General features: G+C 45.7%; 1 protein-coding gene across 2 annotated transcripts in view; it reads left to right on the forward strand.

Annotated features, from left to right (window-relative positions):
• LOC138471859 (ficolin-2-like) overlaps positions 1-15,281 on the forward strand; it is a 522,856-nt gene that overhangs the window by 184,939 nt on the left and 322,636 nt on the right. For both annotated transcript variants that reach the window (XM_069609718.1, XM_069609717.1), the window contains exon 4: positions 6,238-6,291. In XM_069609718.1, the coding sequence (XP_069465819.1) occupies positions 6,238-6,291 (54 nt within the window). The remainder of the gene's footprint in view (positions 1-6,237; positions 6,292-15,281) is intronic.

Raw genomic sequence — 15,281 nt, forward strand, 5'->3', positions numbered from 1 at the left:
AAGGTATGGGGTGTCCAGGGAGGGGCTAGATGGTACCGCTACATTGGTTGCGACCAAAATAAACATAAAACAGGATGACCTCTTGTGTTAGTGTGAGTTAACCCCAGGGAGACAGGGAATGCAAATAACCGTAGGTGTCCAGGCCATGATATCTTGCACCCCCACAATCAAAAGGTATGGGGGTGTTCCGGGGAGGGGCTAGGTGGTGCCTCTACTTTGGTTGGGACCAGAACAAACACAAAACAGGTTGAACACTTGTGTCACTGTAAATTAATCACATGAAGGCAGGGGATGTGAATTACCATAGGTGCGTTCAGGCCATGATATCTTGCACCTCCCACACGCAGAAGGTATGGGGGTGTTCCTGGGAGGGGCTAGATGGTGCCTCGACATTGGTTAGGACCAGAGTAAACGCAAAACAGGATGACTACTTGTGTCACTGTAAATTAACCACAGGAAGGCAGGGGATGCAAATTACCATTGGTGCGTTCAGGCCATGATATCTTGCACCCCCCACACTCAGAAGGTATTGGGGTGACCAGGGAGGGGCTAGATGGTGCCTCTACATAGGTTAGGACCAGAGTAAATACAAAACAGGATGACCGCTTGTGTCACTGTAAATTAACCACAGGAAGGCAGGGGATGCAAATTACCATAGGTGCATTCAAGCCATGATATCTTGCACCCCCCTACATAGGTTAGGACCAGAGTAAACACAAAACAGGATGACCACTTGTGTCACTGTAAATTAACCACAGGAAGGCAGGGGATGCAAATTACCATAGGTGCATTCAAGCCATGATGTCTTGCACCCCCCACAATTAAAAGGTATTGGGGTGTTCCGGGAGGGCCTAGATGCAGCCTCTACATTGGTTGGGACCAGAATAAACATAAAACAGGATGGCCACTTCTGTCATTGTGAGTTAACCCCAGGGAGACAGGGAATACGAATAACAGTAGGTGGCCAAGCCATGATGTCATGCACCCCCACAATCAAAAGGTATGGGGGTGTCCAGGGAGGAAATAGATGGTGCTGATTTATTAGTTGGGACCTGGGTAAATACAAAACAGGATTACCACTTGTGTTAGTGAGAATTACCCCAAGAGAAATAGGGGATGCAAATTACCATAGGTGCAATCAGGTCATGATATCTTGCACCCCCACAATCAAAAGGTATGGGGGTGTTCCGGGAGGGGCAGATGCTGCCTCTACATTGGTTTGGACCAGAATAAATACAAAACACGGTGACCATTTGTGTCACTGTAAATTAAGCACAGGAAGGCAGGGGATGCAAATTACCATAGGTGCATTCAGGCCATGATATCTTGCACCCCCCACAATTAAAAGGTATTGGGGTGTTCCAGGAGGGGCTAGATGGAGCCTCTACATTGGTTGGGACCAGAATAAACATAAAACAGGATGACCACTTCTGTCATTGTGAGTTAACCCCAGGGAGACAGGGAATACGAATAACAGTCGGTGGCCAAGCCATGATATCATGCACCCCCACAATCAAAAGGTATGGGGGTGTCCAGGGAGGAGATAAATGGTGCTGATATATTAGTTGGGACCTGGGTAAATACAAAACAGGATTACCACTTGTGTTAGTGAGAATTACCTCAAGAGAAATAGGGGATGCAAATTACCATAGGTGCAATCAGGCCATGACATCTTGCACCCCCACAATCAAAAGGTATGGGGGTGTTCCGGGAGGGGCTAGATGGTGCCTCTACATTGGTTAGGACCAGAGTAAACATAAAACAGGATGACCACTTGTGTCATTGTGAGTTAACCCCAGGGAGACAGGGAATGCGAATAACCGTAGGTGCATTCAGGCCATGATATCTTGCACCCCCCACAATTAAAAGGTATTGGGATGTTCCGGGAGGGGCTAGATGGAGCCTCTACATTGGTTGGGACCAGAATAAATATAAAACATGATGACCATTTGTGTCACTGTAAATTAACCACAGGAAGGTAGGGGATGTGAATTACCATAGGTGCATTCAGGCCATGATGTCTTGCACCCCCCCCACAATCAAAAGGTATTGGGGTGTTCCGAGAGGGGCTAGATGGTGCCTCTACATTGGTTAGGACCAGAGTAAACACAAAACAGGATGACCACTTGTGTCACTGTAAATTAACAACAGGAAGGCAGGGGATGCGAATTACCATAGGTGCATTCAGGCCATGATATCTTGCACCTCCACAATCATAAGGTATTGGGGTGTCTAGGGAGGGGCTAGATGGTGCCTCTACATCGGTTAGGACCAGAGTAAACACAAAACAGGATGACCACTTGTGTTAGTATGAGTTAACCCCAGGGAGGCAGGGGATGCAAATTACCATAGGTGCATTCAGGCCATGATATCTTGCACCCCCCACAATTAAAAGGTATTGGGGTGTTCCAGGAGGGGCTAGATGGAGCCTCCACATTGGTTGGGACCAGAATAAACATACAACAGGATGACCACTTGTGTTAGTGTGAGTTAACCCCAGGGAGGTAAGGGATACAAATTACCATAGGTGCATTCAGGCCATGATACCTTACACCCCCACAATTAAAAGGAATGGGGTGTCCAGAGAAGGGATAGATGGTGCCTCTACATTGGTTCGGACCTGAGTAAATATAAAAATATATTATTTAAAGATAAAACAGGGTGACCACTTGTGTTAGTGTGAATTAACCTCAGGGGATGCAAATTACTGTAGGTCCGTTCAGGCCGTGATATCTTGCACCCCCACTATCAAAATTGTTTGTACTGTTCTTGTAAGTGTATGAATGCTACACCTCTGGTACATGTGCATATTATTCAACGTTATGACGTGCGGTATGGGCCATGATTTTCAACGGCAAAATAGTTTCGATGTAGTGGTGCACATAGGTCTGATATAATGGCCTCTCTAAACATAATGGAATATTCGCTGCAGGCACGGGTGAAGATGTGTGGGGGGCCATTTCAACATGATGGTGGGGGCTCCCCTTGCTTAGAGCAGAAATCAGTCTGAGGCTCCTGTAGGGTGGAGGGCATACATTATAATGGAGGTAAAAATAATGTTAATAGCCGCCAATTATCACGAGCCAGCAGGGAGCTGAAACACTGAATGACCGCTGAATAGTTGTGAATGATCCTTCTTCATAAGAAAGTGGCTGACGTGGAGGTAACAGTGTTGAAAGCAGGTGATAATATTTCTGTTTTCCTGAAAGTGACGGCAGGACAGGCTCCAGCAGCAGCTTGTAAGGCGAGCACTGCAAGCGCACACTGTAAGACTCAGAAAGTGAGCAATATATAAAGGAATATATTGCTGTGTTATTACACTGCTGAGTGGCAATATGGAGGCTGTTGCTGGGGGCCCCTGAGGCTTGAGGCCCCTTTCATTTGACAAAGTTGAAAGGCCCTGCCGCCGTCCCTGATTCTCTGCTAATGTGCTGTCCTTGTTGCTTACTAGCAAAGTAAACAGCAAACATGGCTGGGAAGAACCTAGCAGCTGCGCACCAGGGCTTCACAGCCGCAGAGTCCGGTTAACATAAAAGGATAAGTTCATAACTGGTTTATAAATACACAAGTGCAAGCTGAGCTAAATACAACTCTTCCATTGGCCTGGATATGGACGCTTGGCAGTAGATTGTGATGCTGCAGAGCTTGCTTGGTGCCCCCATTTTTCCTCCAAGACTAGCTTGCAGAGTTTAAGTAAAAGGTATTACGTGCAGACGTAATGTTCTAGTTCCTGCGCACTGTTTGTTTTGAAGGGCTATTCCTGACAGCTTTGCTCTCAATGTTTGGTCCAACTCTTAGAGGCTCAATATCCTTGCATAACAGGACATAGCCGAGTGTGGGGGAGTATTCTGGTGGGCTCAAGCAAGTTCAGTGGCGGGAGCAACAGGGGAGAACATGTAATGTTGGTTCTACCACAGTTACTGGCTGGTGAGACTATGGGCCTCATTGCCTCATTTCAATTTTGCCAGTCCGGAAACAATGGTACCAGTAAGCTTGCCGGTACCGTTGTTTTCGGACTGGCAAACTACGAGTGGGTCACCCGCTCGCAGACATTGACGGATGCACTGGCACTGTTGCACACAGTGCGGTGCATCCGTCCTCCCCGTTCCCGTTGAGTCCAATGGAACTCGAATGGGAATGGGAATTTTCTTTTTCCGGCGCCCTGCCGTAGAGACCCTCAGGGCCGTAATGCCCCGGTAAATCCCCATTGCCGGGCACTGGAACAAAAATTACTCTGGCAGCAGCCGTGACGTTTTTACCGGCACGGCTACCGCCAGACTCATAATGAGGCCCTATGCCTGCCTGTCAAATCAAGTGATACGAGACTGGGGGAGGGCCAGTGCAGCAATAATGCAATTCTATGTGACAGTATTGGGGCCACCAGCAGAGGAGCACCAGGGTAAACTAATTTGTCCCTATACTTAATAAAACTGTCCTATTGTGAAGGTGTAAACGTAATCACTTATAAGCACTCCAATTTTTGCAGTTGAAGTCAGTGAGCCTCATTACGAGTGTGCCGGTCTGTAACAACAGTACCGGTAAGCGTACCGGCATCGTTGTTAATGGACCGGCACTCTTCGAGTCTGCGGGCGGGTGCAATCCGGCCTGCCAGGGTCAGACCTGGCGGGCAGAAAGGCACCCTCCTGCAGACTTTCATGGAAGCCGGTGCTTCCGTCATCCCCATTCCCATTGAGTCCTGTGGGACTCAAATGGGAATGCGGATTTACCATTTACCAGTGCCTGACTTCCCAGAACACCGGGGTCGTAATTCCCTAATGTTTATGGCAAGCCAGGTGGCGGTAAATTTTGCAAGTCCGACGGCAACTCGCCGGTAGCACGGCAGGGTTACTGCCAGACTTGTAATGAGGCCCAGTGTGAGATTACATTATTTGCCCAGGATCACACACTTTCGCTAAACAGCGAAGCAGGGATTTTAAACCACTGTGCAATTTGGACACAGCCACCTTCTTCTGTGCTTTACTTGGAACAAATATTTAAGTTTCGGGTGTCAAGACCTACAATAATACTGTCCTATAGAGTTTACTTGTAAAATCCACAAATTGCATAGTGAAGCATCATGATAACCTGTAAATCCTTGTAGTAATATGTTAGGCCAAAATAATATCAGCGTACCTTTATTTTCCACATCCTGAATGGAAAACTATAAAATGCCAAAGGCAAAATATCCATTTACCCACTTTATTTTCAGCGCTTTTAGACACACAATAAAAGAGGCGTAAAAAACTCACTTTGGAGATTTGTCACAAACCTCCAGCGTGTTGTTATGTATGGTTTTAAGAACATTCAACTAAGGACAAGAAAGCACACTTTACGTTTTGGGATATAAAGCTATTAGACGTTATGGGTGTGAAAACATTTTCAAATGGTGCTTTATTGTGTTGCTCGCTTTAAATGTCACAGATTTGCACGGTGACTGGCGCCTTTCAATTGGAAAGTCACCATCATGCATAAGAAAGCCTCTGCTACTTATGATACAAGAAACGTGTTGTGGGGTTTATTAAGCAGCCTGTGTGTCTCAGGGGGGCAGCCTGTGTGTCACTGGGAAACGGGTAGTGCTTGAATTTCAATTTTGTTTTCGATCTTATCTGTCTTCTTTACAGACTTCTTCTCTCACTGCTGTTTTTGCGCCTAGATGCCTTCGGGCCATTGTTTAGCGCTTTATAAGTGTTGTTACATTACATTACAATGTGGACCAGCTCCCACCTCTCTCTCCCATGTGAGTGCAGGAGCTTTAATGGCAGACATGAATATCCCGCCATTTGGCCCTGTGTGTGGTGCATACATGTGTGTCTGTGACAGTTTTGCTGAACAGGTGGCGCTGTATGACAATACTGTATGCTATTGCACACAACAACCACCCGAGTGTGTGTCCTTGTGTTTGTCAACAACATGCTGAATAGTGTAAGTAGGGTAGAGAGTTTAATATAATGTCCTTGTAATTAGCAGATGTTGCTATTGTGCAGCTGAGTAATGTTTATTGCAGCACCTGTGGAAGGTTGACACTGTGACATCGAGTGCATGAAACCATTGTTCAATCTTTGAAGAATGCTGAGGGTTCCTTCCTTGAAGAGATATATCTTTTTGACTCAAGTAGTTTATATTTGATTAACAGATACATTTGGCCCTTCTGTTTGTATTTGCTGTTCATATTAAATGATTGAAAACTCCATGCTCTGATAAAAAGATCTTCTCATTAACTTGTGTGTTTGTTAACAGGGGAACCTGGTGTGCCTGCCATTCCAGGGAGGATAGGAAACACAGGATTCAAAGGTAAGAAGGATTGCATCCATTCTTACTGAGTGATGTTTCATATCCCTATTTGTGGCTAGTGAAAGCGTTGGGTAATGGACTTTAGCACACCTGAGAACTCAGGCCTGTCTTCAGTGCTGCGCTCCGCTGGTTCACTGAGCACCTATAGGGCAGTGCTAAGGCGTGCAGAAATATATTGGTAGTGGCGGTCTCTGTGCAGTGTAAATGAGTCTGATCAGAGTGAAGGGTAAGTGTGCATTCCTTGTCTCAAGACCTGACTTCAGTTAATTAGTTGTAAAAGCAATAGTGAGTTTGAAAGTGTCTTCTTCTGTGGGAGTTTTTCTGCTCTGGTTGGAGCCACAGCTCACAGCCCCAGTGCAGTTTGTTTATGACACATTTCTTCATTCTCAACTGAGTCCACTTAAGATTTGTTTTGGCAAACAATCCTCTAAAGCATGAACAAAATCACAATCCAAATGACATAGAAATGTAGGCCCTTTCAACCCAACCAACTATGGGCAGGCAAAGGAGAAATAATGTGATCCAGTGCACATCTCATCACTATTAATACATAGGGCCTCATTAGGACCCAGGCGGTAAGGGGTTTACGGCGGCGTAAACAGCGCCGACCCTTACCGCCTGATTCCGAGGTCCCTTAGCGCCATGGAGGATTTAACACCTGCTTTTAGCAGGTGTTAAAATCCATGGCGCTAAGGGACCTTGTTGTTAATTACGCCACCGTAATTTACGGTGGCGTAATTAACGCCTTCCCCACTCCCATTATGCACTATGGGGCAAAAATAGGAATGGGGAAGGGTAAATGGGTTAATGGGGACTTACCGCCCCACTCACCTCGGAATGGGGTGGTAAGTCCGCCAACCACCATGGCGTAAACATAGTTTACGTCATGGTGGTAAAGGTACGACCCAGGCGGTAACTTACCGCCTGGGTCGTAATGAGGCCCATAGACAAGTCTACTGGCAGAAGGAATTCACTGCCTTTGACATCAATCACAGAGTGTCAAACGTGGCTCCAAATACTGGTATAAAACGTGTTCTGATGCTCAAGATGAGGGCATCCACGTGATTGAGGTTTTCATTCCTGAGCATTTGCCTGGTATAGTTAGCATAGCAATCTAGCTATCTAAAACTATCAAGTTCTGAGGTCCACATCTCAGCTTTGTAACCTTAAAGAAAAAAGCAACGTTGTGTAAAATGCAACATAACTATTTGTATGACATTACTACTAAGAAAGTATAAGGTCATGCACTCCAAAGTCAGATACCTCGTGTAGTTTCGCACTGGCTCGTATAAAAAGCGTGCTTTTGGCCACTGCAGACTTCCCATTTGGTGCAAACGTGTTGGTCAGCTTTGAGAGAGCTGTAGCTCTCAGAGAGCACACTTGAAGCAGTATGTAGATCGGCCTTGGTGTCAATCAGCTGCTCCATAATGCATGTTATGGGGTTCGCTATTGCGCAGAAGCTTTTGCAGTCATGAAAGTTGGGGAGACAATTGCCCAATATTGCTTTTAAGAACTTCTTTCGATTTCAGGCTGCATGATAGATTGATGTTTTCTTTCTGCTTGTGTGCTTGTGTGCTGCCTTCCAGCGTGAAAAAGAAAATGAAAATGAGGCTCCCCACACAATTTCTAACAATCAACTATTCTTTGGTACAGAGACTGGGCTCCATTGAGCCGAGCCACTGCATCTTAATTAAAGCACTATTTTTATGTGTGCCTTCTTCGAATGTTAAGGCATCCCTCAAAGTGTTACATTTACGGGTGTGTGTCAGCTCTGTGATGAGGTTTCTATTCGGTGCGTGTTTTCCTTGCGTATGACAACTTTCAGCTGTGGCATGTCATTAGATACTCTAGAGAATGCATCACTGCATTCTATTCAGCGGTCAAGTCCTAAAAAAAGAAGTGGGGGGACTCTAGCATAGCCAACCAGAAGTGACATCGCCGGAAGTGACATCGGTTGCACTGCATGGGGTACTGCACAGATCTGGCTGGGCACATTAGACTGCATTTCCTGTGGTGCATCCAAGCCCATAGAAAACATCAATTGGCCCAGACTCTGTTCTGTTTCACCCAAACTCCCACTCCCCTTAAAAAAGGCTTTATGCAGGAATTGGGACTATGGAATTTAATACAGTTCAGCAGACAAAAACTCACCCAAGATTGTGATTTACCTTTTACAATTATTTGCAGAAAGGATTTTGAGGGTAATCTCAGTGGCCCTTGTGGTTTACACACCTCTTGGCCCTGGAACATTCCCACATCTACAAACAATGTACATTGTCGGGGGGAAATTCTGCCGGGGTCGGCCGGGCCGTCCGTAGACCTCCGGGCAGGGAGGCCCCAACTCCTCCCGTGTATCCCAAAAGAGATAGAGTATGAGACACACGCAAGAAGCAAGGTGACTCTGCTGTTTATTCGACAAAACGGCAGGGATGGGTCAAGGATCGTACGCGTCCGTCCTGACACACACAATCGTGGGGCTCGCAGGCCCTTTTTACCTTAGTATGACGCGCTACTTGCGTCATCTTACAAAGTTTAGCAAAAAACCTATTTCCACTCTGGATTGGTTACTTGAGTGGTAGGGTTAGTATAGCATACATATAGAGAACGGTATTAGTGGTTGAGAGTTAGTCAGGTGATATACTTGGGCTGTCCCTTCAATTTGATACATGAAAATTGTTACATGAAGACCTCTGAGGATTGGTCAATGTTAATGGCGTCAGTGATAAGAGCCCCATGTTCTGATTGGTCCGCTCGCGAGCCTCCCAGTCTGGGACTATCGCTGTTCCCAGCTCGCGGTGCACCTGTCATTTGCAACAATGTTTTTACTATGGGTAGGTGTAACCAATGTGAGGATTTATTCATCTGTTGGGAGGTCGACTACTCCCACTGCGGCAGATGTCCAATGAGTCTTTTAATTGTATCTGCCTGTGTCTTGAAACGTGGGATCAGGCGTCTTCTTCCTCCTGGGCTTGGCATCCTGACAGGTTTGGCTTTGTCACGTGAGGTGGGACCGTGTTTGAGGCAGAATTCAGCACAATTAATATTGTTTTTCCTACTGTGTGCCTGGTTTATCTTGCAGGTGCGACCTTGGCGTTGGCTTGCAGCGTGCGAGATTGCAACATCGTGCCCTTGGCGGTGTGCTTTCGCCGGGCTCATTCTGCAGGGTCAGCAACCGAGCTCTCGCTCATTCAATGTTCATGGAAACTGTTGCTTGCGGCCTACTTGGGCCGGGTGCATAGGTGGAACCGTTTGATGCAGAGCGCTTTAGGTTACAGCATCATATTGCTCTATCCTCAGTATCATGTCTCCGTTATATTCTTCATTATGGTACATGGTTCTTAGAAGAAGCATGAGCAAGCCTTTTTAGATAAGTTCATGATGCGTCTTGCGTTTCTGCATTTTGAGAGCCTATGTGGAAAATAATAAAGATGCACGTCCATGAGTATGTCTGTCGCCTATGTCATAGCACTGAATATGTTCTTCGTGTGGATTGGTGTGGGAGTGTCTGGTGTGCATGTTTTGCACAGGTGTACTGACTGTTGGCTAGGTCGTCATGGCATCTCTAACGACGTGTAGGTTTAGTCGAGTTGATCCATGCCGCAGGTGTCGGCATGGGCAGGGCGGGCTGCTGGGCAGGTGGGTGGGCACATCCGTATGTTCCTGTACCAGGGTATTTGGTCGTCTGGTAGATAGGCAAACTCCTCTCGTGGCGGGTGTCTAGGCCGTGATCCTCTAGGCCAAGCGCGAGAGGGGAAGGGCGGGAGTCTGTTCTTCCATTCTCCCACTTCAACATGTTTAAATGTCTGCCCCGTTTACTTGCACAACAAAGGACGCAAATGGTGGATTTAAAGTTTCTCCTTTAACGATAATACCCAGGTGATATGATTATCAGCAAGGCTCTACAACATGTGGCTATCCAGATGCTTTAGACTACACCTCCCATGATCCTTCACCATTGACTATACTGGCATGGGCTGATGGGAGCTGTAGTACCAAGCAATTGGAGAGAAAAGGGTTGTATACTCAAATTCTTTGTGTAACTGCAAAGTCTTCAAAGCTATCTCCAGGCTGCTTTGAAGGGTCTGCTTTGAAGGGTCTATTCTTTTTTTGTAATGTTGAAAAAGCAGATTGGATATTTGTATAAAAAAAATGTAACCATGAAATGTGAAATGAAATCCATGTATGTTCAATTATCTGTGTGGTAGCCTCTTCTTTTCTAAAGAATACGATCGTGGAATAGCATGTTTTTTAACAGTCAGTGCCAGCCAGTGGCCAGTGCTGAAAAGGACCTCTTTCATACAAAGTACACAACGCTCTACAGACTGAGTAGCTCAGAGCATTACAGATGGGTGCTGCAGGTATCGGTGATCGTATGAGGCTGCAGGAGCTGGACAGGCTAGATATTTTTTGGGTTGGGGCACGACTGTCTGCTCCGCTGTCTATGGCTCTCATGTGCCACTGCGCACACCTCATCAGTGATCACACATTTAATTGGCTGACACAGTCAATGAAATAAATGTAATCATTTCTCTGGTGCGTGACCGGGTCTGACTGATGTTAGCACATTGTATGCTTATACCTATTTCATCAGCATATCTGGTGTAGTGGCGAAGTGCCCGGCCTGCACACCTGGATTGCATAAATTCAAAATAGATGGTCACAGCCAAACGTTTTTTTATTACACACAGCTTCTAAAATACCAAGGGGGACGGCGTCCACCCTCTGAAAAAAGTGGGTGGACGCCGTCCACCCGCCTGTACCCTCGACTTGAGCCCTGATGCTATTGTAAGAAAACAATATAGGTCTGTGAGTTTTTAAATGTAGGCTGTGACAAGTAAAGTAACGGTATGTTACCGTGAATGCACCTCTACATTTTATGAAAGGAGAACATTTTCTTTAGACAGATTGCTTTCGGTAGATAGCGTGATTCAATGATGTACAACATCGGCCAGGTGCGACTTTTAGGATATTATAGATTTACAATGAAGGGCAGATTGATCACTAAACAAAGAAATACGAGAATTGAAACAGGTTGGCACATCGTCATCCTCTATGCGCTTATTCTCATATATGGAAGAGGTACAAAACCTTTCCTTAAAGGTAGGCAGTGAGACAACAATACCATTCACAAATCAGTAATGAGGAATGCATGTGGATGGTCCTAAGGGACGTAACGAAAACGAATTCACTTAAATTAGAAATGACTTTTGCTGTTCTAGTTATGAAACAGCATAAAACACGGGTGACTTGGAATAATGTATTGGTTAAGTCACATTCAATGTGATGCAATCTCGATTCAATCAGTAAAACCTCCCAAGCACATACAAACACTTGTTTGAATAGCTGAATTAGACAAGAGAACAGTGTTATTCAAATTTCACAACTGATCTTTAAACCAAAGATGTCATTTTGTGTTGTGTGTAAAGCTGAATGTGACAGGCATTGCAATAAGAGGGTATAGGAGAGGATGATTTGTTCTGAACTGTAGCAAGTAGCACCTGGTGAACTTCAGTAAATGATGTATTTACAGCACTTTAGAGAGCACTTGCAAAGGAAGGAGTCAATGCAATGCAACGTTGTGATCATGGGCAAACGACATAGACACGTTGCCCCTGTATTCCATGGCTGGAATAGGAAAAGATGAGTACCAAGAGATACATCTACACATTACAGTGGGTCTTTGAAAATGAGCCTACTGTGGGTTCCTTTGTTCCATGGGTAGGAAAGAAAAGATATCGACATTGGGAGATGGAAGGATTCATTTCAGTTCAGCCTTGTGATCACAGTCAAACAGTGTATTATGAGCTCCTCTTTACCATGGGGATGAAGGAACGGGAATCAGCACACGTGCCACAATGGCAAATGCCCAACCCCAAAAGCTGAAACTGTTATTCTATCTCAGCCGGTAACGAGAGACCCCTTTCTGGCACTCTGTTCAGTTTCGCAGTAAAGCTGAACACATATTATTACCAAGTCATTTCCGTGCCACTTACTAAGACCATGCATGACATTACTACATTGATAAATGGTGTATTGAGAGTTCAACTTTATTCAGAGCTTAATTTCTAGTTATTAAGAACATGTCTGCCATCTTAGAATGCCAGACGTCATCATGCTAGTTTATATATATTGCTATTACCAACATAAGCATGCAGTTAGAAGAGCAGTCTAGCAAAGATTCCTTATGTACAAAGGATTCCTCTATTAGAACATTGTTTAGTGTTTCTGTTATAGCAGACCAAGAAGACACTCTAGGGCGGGGATCGGTAACCTGTGGCTCTCCAGATGTTTTGGACTACAACTCCCAGGTTCCCTCACGGTGACTATGCTGGCTAGGGGTGATGGGTGTTGAAGTCCAAAAACATCCGGAGAGCTAAAGGTCGCAGAGCCCAGCTGTTTCAGAATTCCTTTACAGTACATTTCTATTAGTGAGAGCTATCTTGTTTCTTAATGACGATTAGTTAATCCTGTATTCATTTTTAGTTCCAGGCCCTCATGCTAGAGATGCCAAAATAAAGCGCTGAGATTCATACCCAGTACCATGCTACCTGATCGCTTGGTGCACACTTGGCGAAGCTAACAGGAGTGTAAGTTCTTCATAACTGCAGGGTTGGAACAGCGCAGTGGCCAAGGTCTGCTTTCTCTCGCTCTCTCTGCCTCAGTTAGCTCATGACTCAGCAAAAAGTCCACCAGCTCTGCAGCAAACCCCAGGGTGCATACACAGGCACACAATGACAGCCCGGATATGCAGTGCTAATTTGTGCATCCAAAACGCCCTTTCCAAATGCAGACAAGGATTCCAAGCGTCCGAACCCAGCTCATAGTAATAGTCACAGATATGTGCCCCAGTGTGAATCCAGGCACTCCGCTGAACCATCACTTTCAAAAGCAAACAGCCACTGCCCAGAAGCACTGACTTCTTCTCAAAATAGCGTCTTTGCCGCTGGAGCGAAGTCCTGGGTTCAGTGCCGGGCTCTGTGTCATCTTGGGCGTCTTCGTGTCAGGGATTCCTGCACAAGATAAAGTGAACTTTCAGAAGCGAGCAGCCATTAATATGCTACAATATATTATTAATATATCATACCTCCCCCATCTTCAGCCGCTAATCAGCAGTGAAATCTCAAATGAGTGCACCCACCGTTACCTACCTTTCAAAAGTAAACGTGAGAAACTGCAGATCCAGACCAAACCTTAAACCAGTGTGAACTGGTATTCCTAATGTCAGATCATAAGAACTGACTATGCGCATATTTCAATATAGTGTAGTTATAATGTGGTTGCACTAAAGACAGTTAGGGCCTGATTACACGGATGGCGGTAAGGATTTAAATCCTTACCGCCTTACTACGAGGTCCCTTTGAGGGTTGGGGGATTTAACGCCTGCTTTTTGCAGGCGTTAAAATCCAACCTGCAAAGGGACCTCGGAGCTAATTACGGCACCGCAAAATTGAGGTGCCGTAATTAGCGCCTTCCCCATTCCCATAGAGCCCCAACCTTGGAATGGGGCGGTAAATCCCCTTGCCAAGGCGGTGCCGGTATTTTACTGGCATGAGCCATGGCGCAAATAGCGCCATGGCTCACCGCCTACCGTGTAATGAGGCCCTTAGTGTAGACATCGGGGGTCATTACGACCCAGGCGTTAACCATGGCGCTATTAGCGCCATGGTTGACGCCGGTATTTTAACGATTGCGCCATGGTGGATGGCAGAATTACCGCCTCATTCCAAGGTTGACGGGGCGGTAATTCCCCATTCACCATTGGCCCTTCCCCATTCCCATTTTTGCCCCCATAGGATTCAATGGGAATGGGGAAGGCGGTAATTACGGTACCTCAAATTGCGGTACCGTAATTGCCTCGAAAGTCCCTTTGCGGGTTCCTTCTTTAACGGCTGGTAAAACCAGTCGTTAAGGTAGGGACCCGCAAAGGGACCTTGTAATTAGGCGGTAAGGGGTTAACGGTGCCGCCACCTTTTACGGCGCCGTTAACCCCTTACCGCCTGGGTCGTAATGAGGCCCATCATGTATTCTTGTTATTCAACATGTCACCTTACCCACATAAGCACTGCTTCCAATGTGGCCTTCAGAAATGACTATGCACTGCAGTGCACTGTACAGCATTGCATGCATAAAGTCCATCCTTATAAGGCTATGATTCAAACAGCTATGATTTGCATGGCTTTAACTTCAGGATAAAGCAGCTATAATTGAATATTCACCAACGCTGTTCAGCATATACATATTTGTGCTGCAGATGCTATTGGCTTTTAGATGCTGCTTGAAACTGTCATTACAATTAAATATGTACCCAGGGTTTGAAGAACGTTGGATGAGCTGCTCGATTAGAGAAGTAGGGTCCAGCGCCTAGAACTCCTGTCACATTAAGGTGAAGGAAATCAATGCAGTGAAGGACTATTGGGCTGATTACTAGTACGGTGGTGCAGTAATAACGGAATAACTGCTACTTTTCCCGCTATGCCATACCATTAGTATGGCCCTGCAGTGGGGGATGCTGGAGGTAAATCCTCCCACTTTCTGCCGAAAATCAGCAAAATCGGCTGATTTACTCAAGCCCCATAGAGCCCATTGGACTCTCACAAAATGGGGATTAACTCTGCCATCCCCTTTTATAATTCCAGCGGTAATTCCGCCAGACCCAGTGATGGTAATGGTAATTCCGTTGGTGGTATTCCAGCAGATTGACGGCCGGAATATCACCAAACTTGTATTTAGCCCCTATGATCTTTGACAAATAGTATATCCTGATCTATTGTGTTTCAGCCACAGAAAAGAAAAGCAAACAGCACGCAGTCAGTACTGGGGTTGGAGGTAATCATTACAGTGCAGCATATGATCTTGGGCAAACAGAGAGTGCTCTTGTGTTGCATTAACGGGGAGTAATTGAAGAGCTAGAAAGTGATCTTTGGCAAACGGTATATTTTGATAAATAAACTACATTATGAAACGTGACACACAGAACCGTGCAGGAGCTG

Source organism: Ambystoma mexicanum, chromosome 8 (assembly GCF_040938575.1).
Source record: "Ambystoma mexicanum isolate Mex_15411 chromosome 8, UKY_AmexF1_1, whole genome shotgun sequence".
Taxonomy (NCBI): domain Eukaryota; kingdom Metazoa; phylum Chordata; class Amphibia; order Caudata; family Ambystomatidae; genus Ambystoma; species Ambystoma mexicanum.